Raw genomic sequence first — 12,795 nt, 5'->3', positions numbered from 1 at the left:
AAAAAAATGGCTAAGTTGGAAAATATGTTTTCTAATATAAATTGGTTTTAGAAATGAACTAATTAAAGTCGCTATACTGATGGCGTTTTTTTTTTTTATTCAACTGTAAGTTCAATCAGGACAAAAGAGAAAACGTTTGTTTTTGTTTCTAGCATCTAGATAGTGCCTAACACATGGTAGGTGCTCAATTAAAATCTTTTCAGTGATTAACAAAAATAATTGAATATAAGTTTTGGTCACAGGAAAATTTGCTTATCAAATATTGATTGGTTATTAAAAGAGATATAGAAAAAAATTGTTGTAGCTGAATGTACATTGCCCTTTAGCCTCCTTTTCTGTGGATTGACACTTGATGAGGTCATTATTGTGACTGAACATAGTTGAATAGTTGGTTTTAAAGCCTTCTTGGTCTACCCTTGCATTTACCACTTTGCATTTTTTTTTATTATCTCAAAAAACTAATTGTGTTAACTAGGTTCTGTGATTCCAGTTCTGGTAAGTAGATTCTTGATGCATAGTAAATGGGATAGCAATTCAGAGAGGCTCCTAGAAACTCTTGATACTTAAGAGTTTTATAAAATATCAATATGTTTCATATTTGCTGGTGCAAGGGAATAGGTGAAGAATCTTTGATATACTCTCATGTTTGTGAAATGCTCAGAAGGAAAATTGGGTTTTGTGAGAGACTTCATAAATTTGAGCTCTTATATTCAGGGTGTGAATGCCACCAGCCTGAACTTGAGGGATTTTTTTTTTATCTTTAGAGTGTGAAGCCCACTTGTCAAGGTTCTGTTCAAAATGATGGAATGTTTTCTTTTGTAGCTTTGGGAGTCTAGCCTGTATAGGGTATTTCATTCATAATCAAATCAAATAATTTGGTGATCATAACTAGTGGTTTCTCTTTTTATTTTTTTAATTCAGTTTTTCTTTTTGATTTTGTTTTATTTTGGGGTTCCCCAGTTTACTTGGCAAGTCCATATTGACCACATGTTGTGCTGTTTCTCTGTGCTAGAGATTAAAGAAAAAATAAGATGGTGCCTATCCTTGAGCTCACAGTCTAGTGGGGGAAACAAATGTATTAACAGACAAGTTACAGTGCACCTCATTAAGTGTTTGCATACAGATGAGATTTGAGTGTTACATATGCACGGTTTAGAATTTTAAGGAAGCTCTATATTTATTTTATTATTGATAAAAATAAATATTGCACAGGCTAAATTACGCACATTGATATATATACAAATTGAGAAAAGAAATAAAGGAGAACATTTACTTTTCTAGAAATATTAATTTAGTATGGCCATTCATTTAAAATACAGGACAGGCCTAGATCAGGAGGTCACAATTTGGAACGGCTCTATAGTGGTTATAAAACCTAATACATACCATCGTTGGATGACAACTATTATTTCCATTGTTTTTAATTTTTAAAAATATTTTCTTTCATTTTGTTTAATCATACAAACTTTTGGAATCTTAATATTTTAATTTAGAGCAATATAACATTGTAACTAACCCTAATGAGTAGTTAGATGATGAAATATAGAGAATTTAGTTTTATTTATGTGAGTAGTAAACAAAAAATGCTCACTGCTTATACAGTCTCTACTATAGAAAGCTTTCATTGAAAGGTGATAGTGTAAAAGCAAAAATGTAAAAATATTCAGATTTTAAAATAAAATCCAAATGTTTGAAAAAATGGCTTATCAAGCATTGAATAGTCTTTTGTTATTCATTTATTCTTTCACTGATGTGAAAATATTTATTGAACACATGTATCAGGCTTTGAGATTAAAAAAATAAGACTCAGTTCCTGTTTTAAGAAGCATATGGTCTAGGAGTATGTCAGTTATGCAAGCAATCATAATAGAGTGGGGTAATAGAAATATAAAATTTTAATAAGCTTCAGTAGAAGTATAAGATTGTGATAGGCTCATTGAGAACAAAGCATCTAAGAATCGTTTGGAGCAGCATCAGAAGAGACTTATTTACATTATAATTTAAAGGATTAGAAGTAGTTTATCAGATGGTAAAAATGATAGAGGGCAAGGCAAAGGGATGTGTGCAATGTTTGAGCAATTATATTTGGGCTTAAATGAACATATCTTTGGGAGAGAATCTCAAGAGTTGGAGCTGGAGAGGCAAGGTAGGGACTGAAAGGACTTCCTAATTCAGCTACAAAGCTTCAGTGTTTGTATAGTGAGACAAAAATGGAGAGAGGGAGAACAGTTAAAAGTCCTTTGCAGCAGTGCATGTCAGAGATGCTGATGACAATGGAAGTGAGGCTAGATAGACAGGTAGGTAGGTAGATAGGTAAATGGCTGGCTGGCTGGCTGGCTGGCTGGCTGGATGGATGGATGGATGGATGGATGGATGGATGGATGGATGGAAAGATAAATAGATAGATGATAGAAAGATAGAAAAGATTAAGATATATTGGGATTGGTGATTGGCTCTATGCAGGATGAGTATAATCAGACTTTTTGCTTAGATCCTTGGAAGCAATTACCATTAAGTAGAATATGTAATCAGGAGAAAGGGAAAAAAGAAGACAAGTGTTGTGTAGGTCATGTTACCTGTGCGACACTTAGGTGTAGTATGTTTGGTAGGCAGAAGTCCATGATAGACGTGGTGATCATATAATTTACCATCCAAGCCAGGACACTTTGAGACTGAAAAAGGATGCTCTTATTGATTACACCTGGACAGTAGTCATTCAAGGAATAACCTGAGCAGACAAGGATGACCAGTTAATTTAATGAAAGATCATATCTAATTTCTTATGTTCATGTATAAGAAATTGTGCAGAACAATGAGGAAAATAAGTCTCTTTCTTACTGCCTGTAAACCTGGATCTCAAAAACTTCCATAAATTGAAGGATTTACTTTTTTTTAGAATATTTCGATGAAATGAAAGAGTATGGCCCAATTCATGTTCTGTGGTCAGCGTCAGAAGAAGATCTGGTTGATACGCTAAGTGGTGTTGCCAGCTGCATTGACCAATGCAGTAAGGCCACTGAAAAACGGATGTCTGGACTCTCAGAGGCCCTGCTTCCTGTCGTACACGAGTATGTGCTTTATAGTGAAATGTTAATGGTAAGAATGCCTAATTATACTTTTCACCTTAGTCCCTGACTGACCTGATTATAAGCTTTATAAATGCAGTTTCTATTTCTGTGTTTCACCACTATCCTTCTGTCCTAAAGGGATGCTTTGCATGTAGATGCTCAATGAATGTTTGTTCACTGCACCAATGATTGATGAGTGGAAGGATACCTTACTAAAGACAGGAATATTCAACAGTAACAGTTTATAAGATTTGCATAGATCTGAAGCACCCTCAGCCAAGATTTACACTGGGAATATCATTAGTTTTTCCAGCCTTTTAAAATTTTACTTTAAAATTTTTTAGCGCTTTAGAAATTTCTTTTCCTGAAAGAGTTGCTTTGCCGCTTCCAGGTAGTACATTTGATCTAGCAGTATATTTAGTATTATGTGGAAAGTCCTTGAGTAGGATCTTGATGTTTGTTCTGCCTTCTGGATGCTTCTAAAAAGAAATCCTTCAAATTAAAGTGTTTTTCGTTCACTGTTTGAAAGGCTTTTATTCTTCTTATATCAAAGTTTTGCATTTAACCTCTTCAGTTTAAGTTAAGGTTTCCAGATATTTGGGATTTAGTGATGCTATCTGCAAAGCTAATGTTTTTCATCCATTATTATCCTCTGTTCACAGTACCTTGAACAGTCAAACTGATGCCCTCAGGTTTCAGTGTTTTAGGGTGGTGGTGGGGGAAGGACACAGCTTATATACCCCATTTCATCTGCCATTTATAATTGGAGTCATGTCTGGTTTCGGCTTTTATGTACTCTCAATTTGGGGGGATTTTTTTTTTTTTAATTTTGCTTCTGTCTTGGTAAGAAAAGTTCTCTTACCTTTTTCCCTACATTATTTCAAGTTTTTCTTTTCAAAATGTGTCAGAAATCCACAAGAAACAAAAATTCATATTTTGACTATTTTATGCATGTAATAGTAATAACTTGAGCTGCTTTGTATATAAATGACATTTTTATGTGTAAAAATTTTGGATATATTCATTTGGATATAAACAAATGTCATGGCAAAAGGGTTAGCCTTTCAGCATGAGATCTGCCTCTTTCATGCTTATCATATTTAGGTTTTCCTTTCACAGAGTCATTAAGTGTTTTGTGGATATTTCAGGTTCCTGCTGTTACTTGACTTTATTGGGGTTGTCCATAGACAAACCCTTCCCGCTTCCCGGAGGTCTCTCATGTTTCATGGCTGAGGAGTTTCCTCCTTGTTGCCATCAAGTTCCTTGGCTACATTCCATTGGTTTACTTCATTATTGATCACCTCTCTATGAGGCTGTTCAGAGATCTGATTCATATCATTAAAAATAGTATATTATTGGGCCAGCCGAGTGGCACATTGATTAAGAGTTGGCTTGGGACACCAGCTCTGAGCAGCAGAGCCCCCGGTTCAGATCCCACATATGAGGGCCAGTGACGGTGCGCCCTCTACAGCTAAGATGGTGAACGGCAGCTCAACCTGGAACTGGGCTGCCGTGAGTCGCCGGCGATAGCGTAGGCTGCAGTGGGGTTGCAGTGGGCTGCCATAAGCTACCATGAGGGGCCAGCAGACAGCCCTGAGCCGCAGTGAACGGCCGTCCAATGGCTGGCAAGCGACTGCCTCTCCTGGGAAGAGTGCAATGATAATACCAACATGGGCCAGTGAAGCGACGTCCTCCACAACTAGACTGAAGAACAAAAGGACAGCAACTTGTCTGTTCCCCTTCCCCAATGCTGTTCCCTCCCCCCAATTCCCCAATAAAATCTTTAAAAAAAATAGTAGATTGTTTTTTCTTATTAGATGTGTTTTGCTCTTTATTATCTCAAGATGGAAATTAAGCAATTAAAATAATGTATTGTTAAAGGTGTGGAAAAATTATAATAGCCATTAGAAAGAATTATTTTTTAGGTCCTCATTTGGTTGTGTTATTTTGTAGACTCCTAGGGTATAATCAGTAGCATTTATGTTGCAGTTCTGATTCTGTTTTATATCGGAATTTTTTTTTTAATGTGAGCTAAAATAATGAAAAGTATATGCTTTGACAAAATGATTACATTTGTATAATTTTTACTAGGTGTCCTCTGAAACAACCTCTTCCCTAATTTATTTCTACCTATATGAAGCACAGTACTTAATATTTATGAAAACAGACCTTAAATAAATGAAACTAAATTGTAGTATGTGTCATTTGGGTTAGAAAAGGGAAGAAGTTCCTGACATTAATGACAATTAAACATTGAAGTAAATATATAAGAATTTGTGATAATCAGTTTAATTTTCTATTTATTTCTTTAAAGATGGGAGAAATGTTAATCTCTTTTGAATGTTTTAAGCATGGTTCTACAAACACAGAACTAGACTGAGTAGTTTTCGGGATACTTTTTATCCTTAATGCCTTTCAGTTCTCACTCAAATACTATAGAGCCATCTTATGTGGCCTCCATTTAACTAATTTGTGTCCACGCTCTTCTCTTCCTCTGTAAACACCCCAAAGACCTGTATCTCATTAAGGCCCTTCTCTTATATGTCATGTACTTCCATTCTCCCTTTTGAATCATTTGCTTACTGACTAGTTTTATTTTTTTCTGAGCCTGTTTAGGCAACTTGTGTTCATTATTACAATTTCATTATTTAATTAATACTATGAAAACTAGTGAAAGATGAGTACAAATAAAGAGTCCTTATGTCCATGAAGCCTAAGTATAATAAAATATCTTGGAAGAAAAGTGAGTCACCAAGGGAAAGACATTGTAAAAGACTAGCAGACATTATAAAAGATACAGATGAATTCTTCATTCAGATTCCTTAAGTTTAGCGACACTGAAACATGAAATCATGGTTATTCAAGAAAACAAGATGGAACTCCTATCAATTGGAGAAGAGACCATGATTTCTCATCAAAAGCTTGGCTAATTGACTAATATTTATATTTTTTATGCTAAAATAAAATCTTAAGATGTGAATGCACACTTCAATTTTCAGATTCTCTGCTGTATTTGACTGATTAACCATACCTTTGGAGTTAGATAAAAGGGCTGTCAGTGATTGTAGATATTTTTAGGTGAGTGACCCATGTGACCTCTTAACTGCAATTAGTTTACATCATAGCATATATTTTCAGTGCACCCACTGATTTTGTGTTCATTTGTTTTTTTTCTTTGCTCTCTTTGAAGAACTGTATAAGCCTAGAATGCTCCATCAAAAGTTGTACATAAAATACTTAAACCAGTAAGGTGTGCATTGGGAAAACTAATGCTAAAGGATTTATGAAGAAAATTCTCTTAAGTATTTGCTTTCAGTTTAGTTTTAAAGATTAAAAAATATTTTTTAAGTCATTATGTCCCCAAGTGAATGATGACTTGGGTAAGAGATGCTGTTTATATTCTGAAATGCATATTCTTGTTATACAAAGATTATTAAATCTTTGTGTTTTAATATGAAGGGTGTTATGAAGAGAAGAGACCAAATGCAAGCCGAATTGGATTCCAAAGTTGAAGCTTTGACCTATAAAAAGGCAGATACTGATCTGGTAAGTTTTTAAGTTTTCTGATATAATTATATAGAATTTGTTATCTAAAATATTGATTAGCAGTGAAGAACTTCATCACATGCTTGTTTTTAAGCATTCAGCAAAGGATACGAGTACTAAAATTTCTCCCCCAAATCTATTATACATCAAGTACCCAGTGAGTCTGCAAACTTAACAATGATGCTTTTCTGTCTTTCTGTCTTATGCTGTCTCTTATGATGAGTAAAATATGAAGTTACATTTTGTTTTTTTAATTAGTGTTAGAAGAAGGTATGGAAAATACCTAGCATTGTTCTAGAAGAACAGTAAGTACTCAGTATATAAATCCACTCTTTATCTAGTTTTATAAGACATTTGTACAAAATAAGTTGGTGTTCCTATACATTTTTTCTAGTTATTGTAAAAACCTTTACAAAGGAGAGGTATCTTTGTTTTCAAGTTTAATCCTTTTCTTAAAATACTTTTTTAATGGAAATTTTCAAAGATAAGACAAGGTCCAGTAATATAATGGATTCATATACATCTCACTGGACTTCATTAATTCCCAACATTTTGCCCAACTATTTTCATCTCTTTTCTCACTTTTTTTTTTCCCTGAAGGGTTCTAAAGGGACACTTTTTTGTTCCAGACATTATAATTCCAGACATGATATTATCACCCACAATATTTTAGTATTTATATTTTATTGTCTTTGCATATTTTCAGAATAATACTATCTGAATAGATTCGTATTCTCATTTTAAAATTGGGGGAGAGGCTTGGAAAGTGGAACAACAGGGTCAAGTTCTACGGTTTTGAAACAGAAGTGGGGTTGGGAGTAATGGTAGCACTTGATTCCCTTAGATCAAGTGGTTTCTTAGAAAGCAAATATGAAATGGGTAAAATTGACTGTTATTTTGATTAACTCTACTTTTTCTCTATGAACGAGACTTTCTTAATCATTTTTAAACTTTTTTTTATTTAAGGGTTTCGATTACTAATGAGTACAGTTACAGCAGATGAGTAGGAGAGTCCTTAAAACTCCTCTGTTATCAGTAGTATTATCATCCCTATCTGAACCTGACTTGGGATTCGGCCTACCTTCTCCCTGCTTTGATTTTCTCCCTAGCTTTAATCATTTTCTAACACAAGATATGATTTCCTTATTGGTTCTTCTTTATATTATCTTTCTTTCTCTTCTTGTCTATAATCAAAGCACCTTAAGGGCAGGAAAGTTTTGTTTCCTGAAATGTTCTCAGCTCCTATAACAGTACTTGGTACTTGGCAGTCCCTCAATAAATATTTTGTGAATGAATAAATGAAAATTGCAATGACTGCTCTGATTCATAAAAACATACTGAAGGCTTGAAACAAGAAGTCTACAAAAATCAGACTTTGTGTAAAACACTGAGACTTCATTAAAAACTGAGACTGAATTATCCTCATCTTCCTTGACTGTATTTCTTTTTCTAACTCAAGTTCATTCTCCTGAATGGGCTGTAGGGGGGGGAGTGGTGGGCTGCTGTGGACAGAGCAGGAGAATGGAGGCTCTGAGGGAGAATAACAGGAAATGGAGACGCAGTGGAACTAATGCTCGAGGGGAAAAATCATCTTTTCTTTTACCGCAAAATGAGGAAAATAGAAAACCTAATATTAACTTTTTTTCATTCAATAAGGTGTGTGTGTGTGTGTGTGTGTGTGTGTGTGTGTGTGTGTGTGTGTGTTTAATTTAAAGAGTCAACTGGAAGGAATAAGCAAGGGTGGACACATGTACAGAACTTGTATCTTTTGAACTGTAGATTTTTTTTATTTGTTAAATAATTTTTAAAGATATTGAAATTACTGATTACATAAAATTTTGCCCTTGAGTAAATACTAGAAAAAGTAAATTATTTTAAAGTTTCAGGAGAATACTAAAGTGGCTTAAAAACCAAGCATCTGTTCAGAACGGCTTATATTCAGATTTTAAATGGAAAACAAGAGTAGTTGGGATTATTCCAACCACAAAAACACAGGAAAAAATAGCTTGGGCCCAAATATGGGTAGGCTTTCCCAGCTCAGCTAAAAAAAACACATTTTATTTCATTTGACTTGCAAATATTTTGTCTTTTGCTCTATAAAAATTTCCTTGATACCTCATTATAACCTAATGATCCATCTGTATTTATGATTCCATTTTCTGTGTTTGTGTCAGGTCCACTATAAAGTATTTTTTATTTAGTTGGCTGCTATGTTGTAAGATTGGAGAAATTTGAAACTTCAATTATCTGCATTATATTCTGTAAGATACTTTTAATTAACTATGATTTGAAACAGACGTTATGTTAACAGAGACATTGCAAGTATTTTTTTGTTACCCATCAAAACAGATTGTTCCTACAATAAAATGTATAGGGACTAGTTTCATGATTTGTGAATGGTACCATTTACATTTTCAAGCCGTTTATTTGTTTACAGACCTCACTTCAAAATCCCTGTGTCTTATGATGGTATCTTTCAGAGAAACCTTCCTGGGTAGTCTCAAAATGAACCTGACATGATTGGTCACAGAACAACGGAAGGGAAGTTGCTTAGAAATCTGCAGGATAGGGTCACCATGGAAACGCGCCCTTGTGAGGTCCTTCTAAGGAGCCATCCTTTGCAGTCACCATGGCGACTCTGGCAGAGAACTGAATATAGCAATCTAGCCTGGTTGTTTACCATGGCAACTCTAGCAGAGCACTTTGGAGACAACCCTGGGGCCATTTCTATGGAGACATGCTGGGGCTGCCTTCAGAGGCTCCATCAGAGTCACCTTTGGGTGGTGTGCTATATGCAAACCCAGCAAAGTAACCTGTAATGAAAAGGCCTTTGAAATGAAGCTCTCCCAAGAAGGGCAAAGACTAGGGTAGTTACAATTATAGGGTGGAAATACAGCAGTGATGTAACATTCCAGAGGTCATGTTGGACATATCAGGTAACCTTTATGTGGGCTTTGCGGCATGTAAACACAAGTCTCTGGCTTTTTACATTGCTTGTAACTTTGTATATGCTGTAAATTGGCAGGAATGGCGTTCTTGTAGCCTTTTCTCATCACACAAATATGCCCACAAAAATTATGTGTTTCCCTGCAAACTAAAATATGTTTTAGAGTGAATTCCTTGATTTATTGCCTGGATAGTTACAAAAGTAGCTGCTTCTTAGAGTTTGTGGTTTGTAGTTCTTATCTCATAATAATAAAACTAATGGTTTCAAAATGACCTGAACTCAGTAAAGACTTTCAGAGAACTCATTTGAAGGTCAGCGTAGCTATTCATTTAGAGTTTTGTCATTTAGGCCTTGGAATTAGACCTACGATCAAGGGCCGGCCAAGTAGCTCAGTTGGTTAAGAGCTCACTCAAGAGTTCGAGCTCTGAGCAACAGCGGTTCGAGTCCAGCCCGAGCTGAGCAGCCGCTGAGCTGCCAACAGGTAGCAGGATGGCTCAGCTAANAAAAAAAAAAAAAAAAAAAAAGTAGACCTACGATCAAATCCTAGCTCATTTGCTTGTTAAGTCTGTGACCTAGGACACACTTCTTAGTTTCGTTTAGTCTCATTTAATTGTGTGTAATTTGGGGAAATTATTAGTACCTTTCTAATAGGCTCGTGTAAGGATTAAATGATACAGTGTAAGGAAATTATTTGGATCGTAGTAAGCACCAATAGTCATTAGGTGCTGTTATTTTGATGACTTTCTAGAAGTTATATTTGAGACAGATCCTGTAAAATGACTAAGGAATTGTTCTTTGAGGAGTAGGGAGGGTTTTGTATAGAGTGGATGTAAAGAAAAGTAGTAAAACCTCAAAAAGCATGCTAAATGGGCCACCAAGTGGCTTAGTTGGTTAAGAGCGCAAGCTCTGAGCAACAAGGTCACTGGTTGGATTCTCACATGGGCCAGTGAGCTGCACCCGAACTGAGCTGCCCTGAGCTGTTGACGGTCAGCCCGATAGCTCAGTGGTTAGAGCATGTACTCTTAGCAGCAAGGTTTCTGGTTCAACTCCTGCATGGGATGGTGGGCTGTGCCCACCTGCAACTAAGATTGAACACAGTACATTGAGCTGAGTGGCTGCATGTTGCCAATGGACAGCTGGATGGTGACTGGAATTGGAGCTGAGCTAGCTGCATCCTCTACAGCTAAGATTAAAGGACAACAACTTGGCTGTTCCCCTTAATTCCCCAACACTGTTCCCCTTCCCTAATTCCCCAATAAAATCTTCAAAAAAAAAGCATGCTAAACTGAGGAAAGCAGGTTGATTTGGGTACAGGGGAGATGAGGGAGGTGCCTGTAAACATGGCTGCAGTCACATTCGAGGGGAGCTGTGTTGTTTTGCAGGATGAGGAATACAGACTTGATTCTTCGGGCTGTGTGGGTCCAGTGAGAGCCTGAACTGAGAAGGTGGTAATGGAGTTGCAGAGGGGAGTACATTCGAGAAGATATGGATGGAAGGGGAACTCTGTAGCACTTAAAGAATGAGGGGCAGCCAATGTTTCAAGTTGTTAGTGACTCTCTAGCATTTTTAGCTTGTAAGGAGAGCAAATAGTGGCTTTCAAAACTGAACCATACTATAGAAAAGGAAGAAGAAAAATCGGATATGTGCCACTTTATGTCATGATGAGATGACATTTAATGTAGAGGTCTTCAACAAAATCTTCCAACAAAGGCTGAGTACCTACCATACGAGAGACACTATTCCAAGCCCTGGGGAGGCAGCCGTCATGAAAACAAGTCCTCATGAGGCCAACATCCTAGCGGATAGAGACAAAAAGAAATAAAGAGTTAATTAAAATGTGTAGTATATTGTCATATAGTGGTACGTGTGGGGATGTTGGGGAACAGTGAAATTTAAAATTAGGAGTCCGGGAAGGCCTTTGCAAGAAGGTGGTTACATAAAACCTGGAAGAGGTAAGGTCTTGAAGCCCATGAATACCTGGGAGAAGCATTTCAGGAGAGGGGCCAGAGAGAAAGCATGCCGGCACCTTCAGGACAAGCAAGGAGATCACTGTTGCTGGAACGCAACGAACAAGCAGAAGAGTTGCGGGAAGTGACGTTAGAGAGGTCACCAGCGGTCAGACCCCGTGGAGCCTTTCCAAGGTTTGTCCTCCGTGAGACAGGAGGAGAGCAGCTGACTGAGGAGCAACAGGAGCAGAAATAAGTTACAAAGCAATTCCCGTACTTGGGAAAGACAAAAGATGATGTACATGTGGTGTGTGCATGAGATGGGAGACCACCCGTTTCTTATAAAACTAGCTCTTATTATCCCAGTGAGACATAATAGGACCAGGTGGAAGGGGTGTGACGTGGGCATATTCTGAGTATATTTTTAAGGTAGGGCTGTTTGCTATTTGGTGGATTATGGATTGTGAGAGGGCCAGGAGAGTCAAGGACGATATTGAGGCTTTTGGACTGAGCAACTGGAAGGCAAGAGCTGGAGTGAATTGAGATGTGGAAGACTTGGGAAAGAACAGGGTCAGTGGGGAAGATGAAGAAATCAGATTTGGACGTACAAAGCTGATGGTGCCTATCAGATACCAAGTGGAGATTTTGAGTAAGATGTGTAAAAAAAACATATACAAATCCAGAGGCCGGGAAGGGAGCCATCTGGAGATACATATTCGGGAGCTCTTAGAAGATAGACAGTATTTAAAGTGATGAAGTTTGCTGAGGTCACTAAAGAGTGAGAAAAAAAGAGGTCCCATGACTGATCCTTGTCATTAAACTAGCGAAGGAATGGCTGGTGCGGGAAGGAAAGGGAATTTACACAGGTTCAGTTGATAACTGGACCAGTAAGATGAACTAAACAGATTATGTACTCATTCATTCAACTTTTTAACCACTTCTCCATGTAGGACTCATTTATAAAACAGCTTGATACAGAACGATGAAGATAAGTGTAAGTAAAATGTTTCAAGAGAAAATTAGAGTTATTTTATGTGCTCCAATAAAGAAGATATCCAATGAAATAGACACTGTCAAAGTAAGAGAACTTCTGACGGTGGCGATAAAAGTGAAACAATAACTGAGATTATGAGGAAAACGCAGATATTTGGAGAAACTTGTGGGTTTTGCAGTTGTAAGTTTTCAGAGTCAGAGCTTCTGCTTGAAAATGCTTATTCACTTCACTGCTTAACTGTAAGATAAATAAGGTTCATCTGTGGTGCTAAATAATGCTACATATCAATTTTAT

The 12,795-nt window shown here is 36.7% G+C and overlaps 1 protein-coding gene across 1 annotated transcript in view; it reads left to right on the top strand.

Annotated features, from left to right (window-relative positions):
• The window catches only part of SNX7 (sorting nexin 7), an 85,676-nt gene that overhangs the window by 42,596 nt on the left and 30,285 nt on the right, over window positions 1-12,795 (top strand). The window contains exons 5-7 of the mRNA XM_019648858.1: window positions 2,464-2,596; window positions 2,897-3,096; window positions 6,528-6,614. Of these exons, the coding sequence (XP_019504403.1) occupies window positions 2,464-2,596; window positions 2,897-3,096; window positions 6,528-6,614 (420 nt within the window). The remainder of the gene's footprint in view (window positions 1-2,463; window positions 2,597-2,896; window positions 3,097-6,527; window positions 6,615-12,795) is intronic.

This window comes from Hipposideros armiger, unplaced genomic scaffold (genome assembly GCF_001890085.2).
Source record: "Hipposideros armiger isolate ML-2016 unplaced genomic scaffold, ASM189008v1 scaffold_127, whole genome shotgun sequence".
In the NCBI taxonomy this organism is placed as follows: domain Eukaryota; kingdom Metazoa; phylum Chordata; class Mammalia; order Chiroptera; family Hipposideridae; genus Hipposideros; species Hipposideros armiger.
This window is presented reverse-complemented; position numbering and strand designations above follow the sequence as displayed.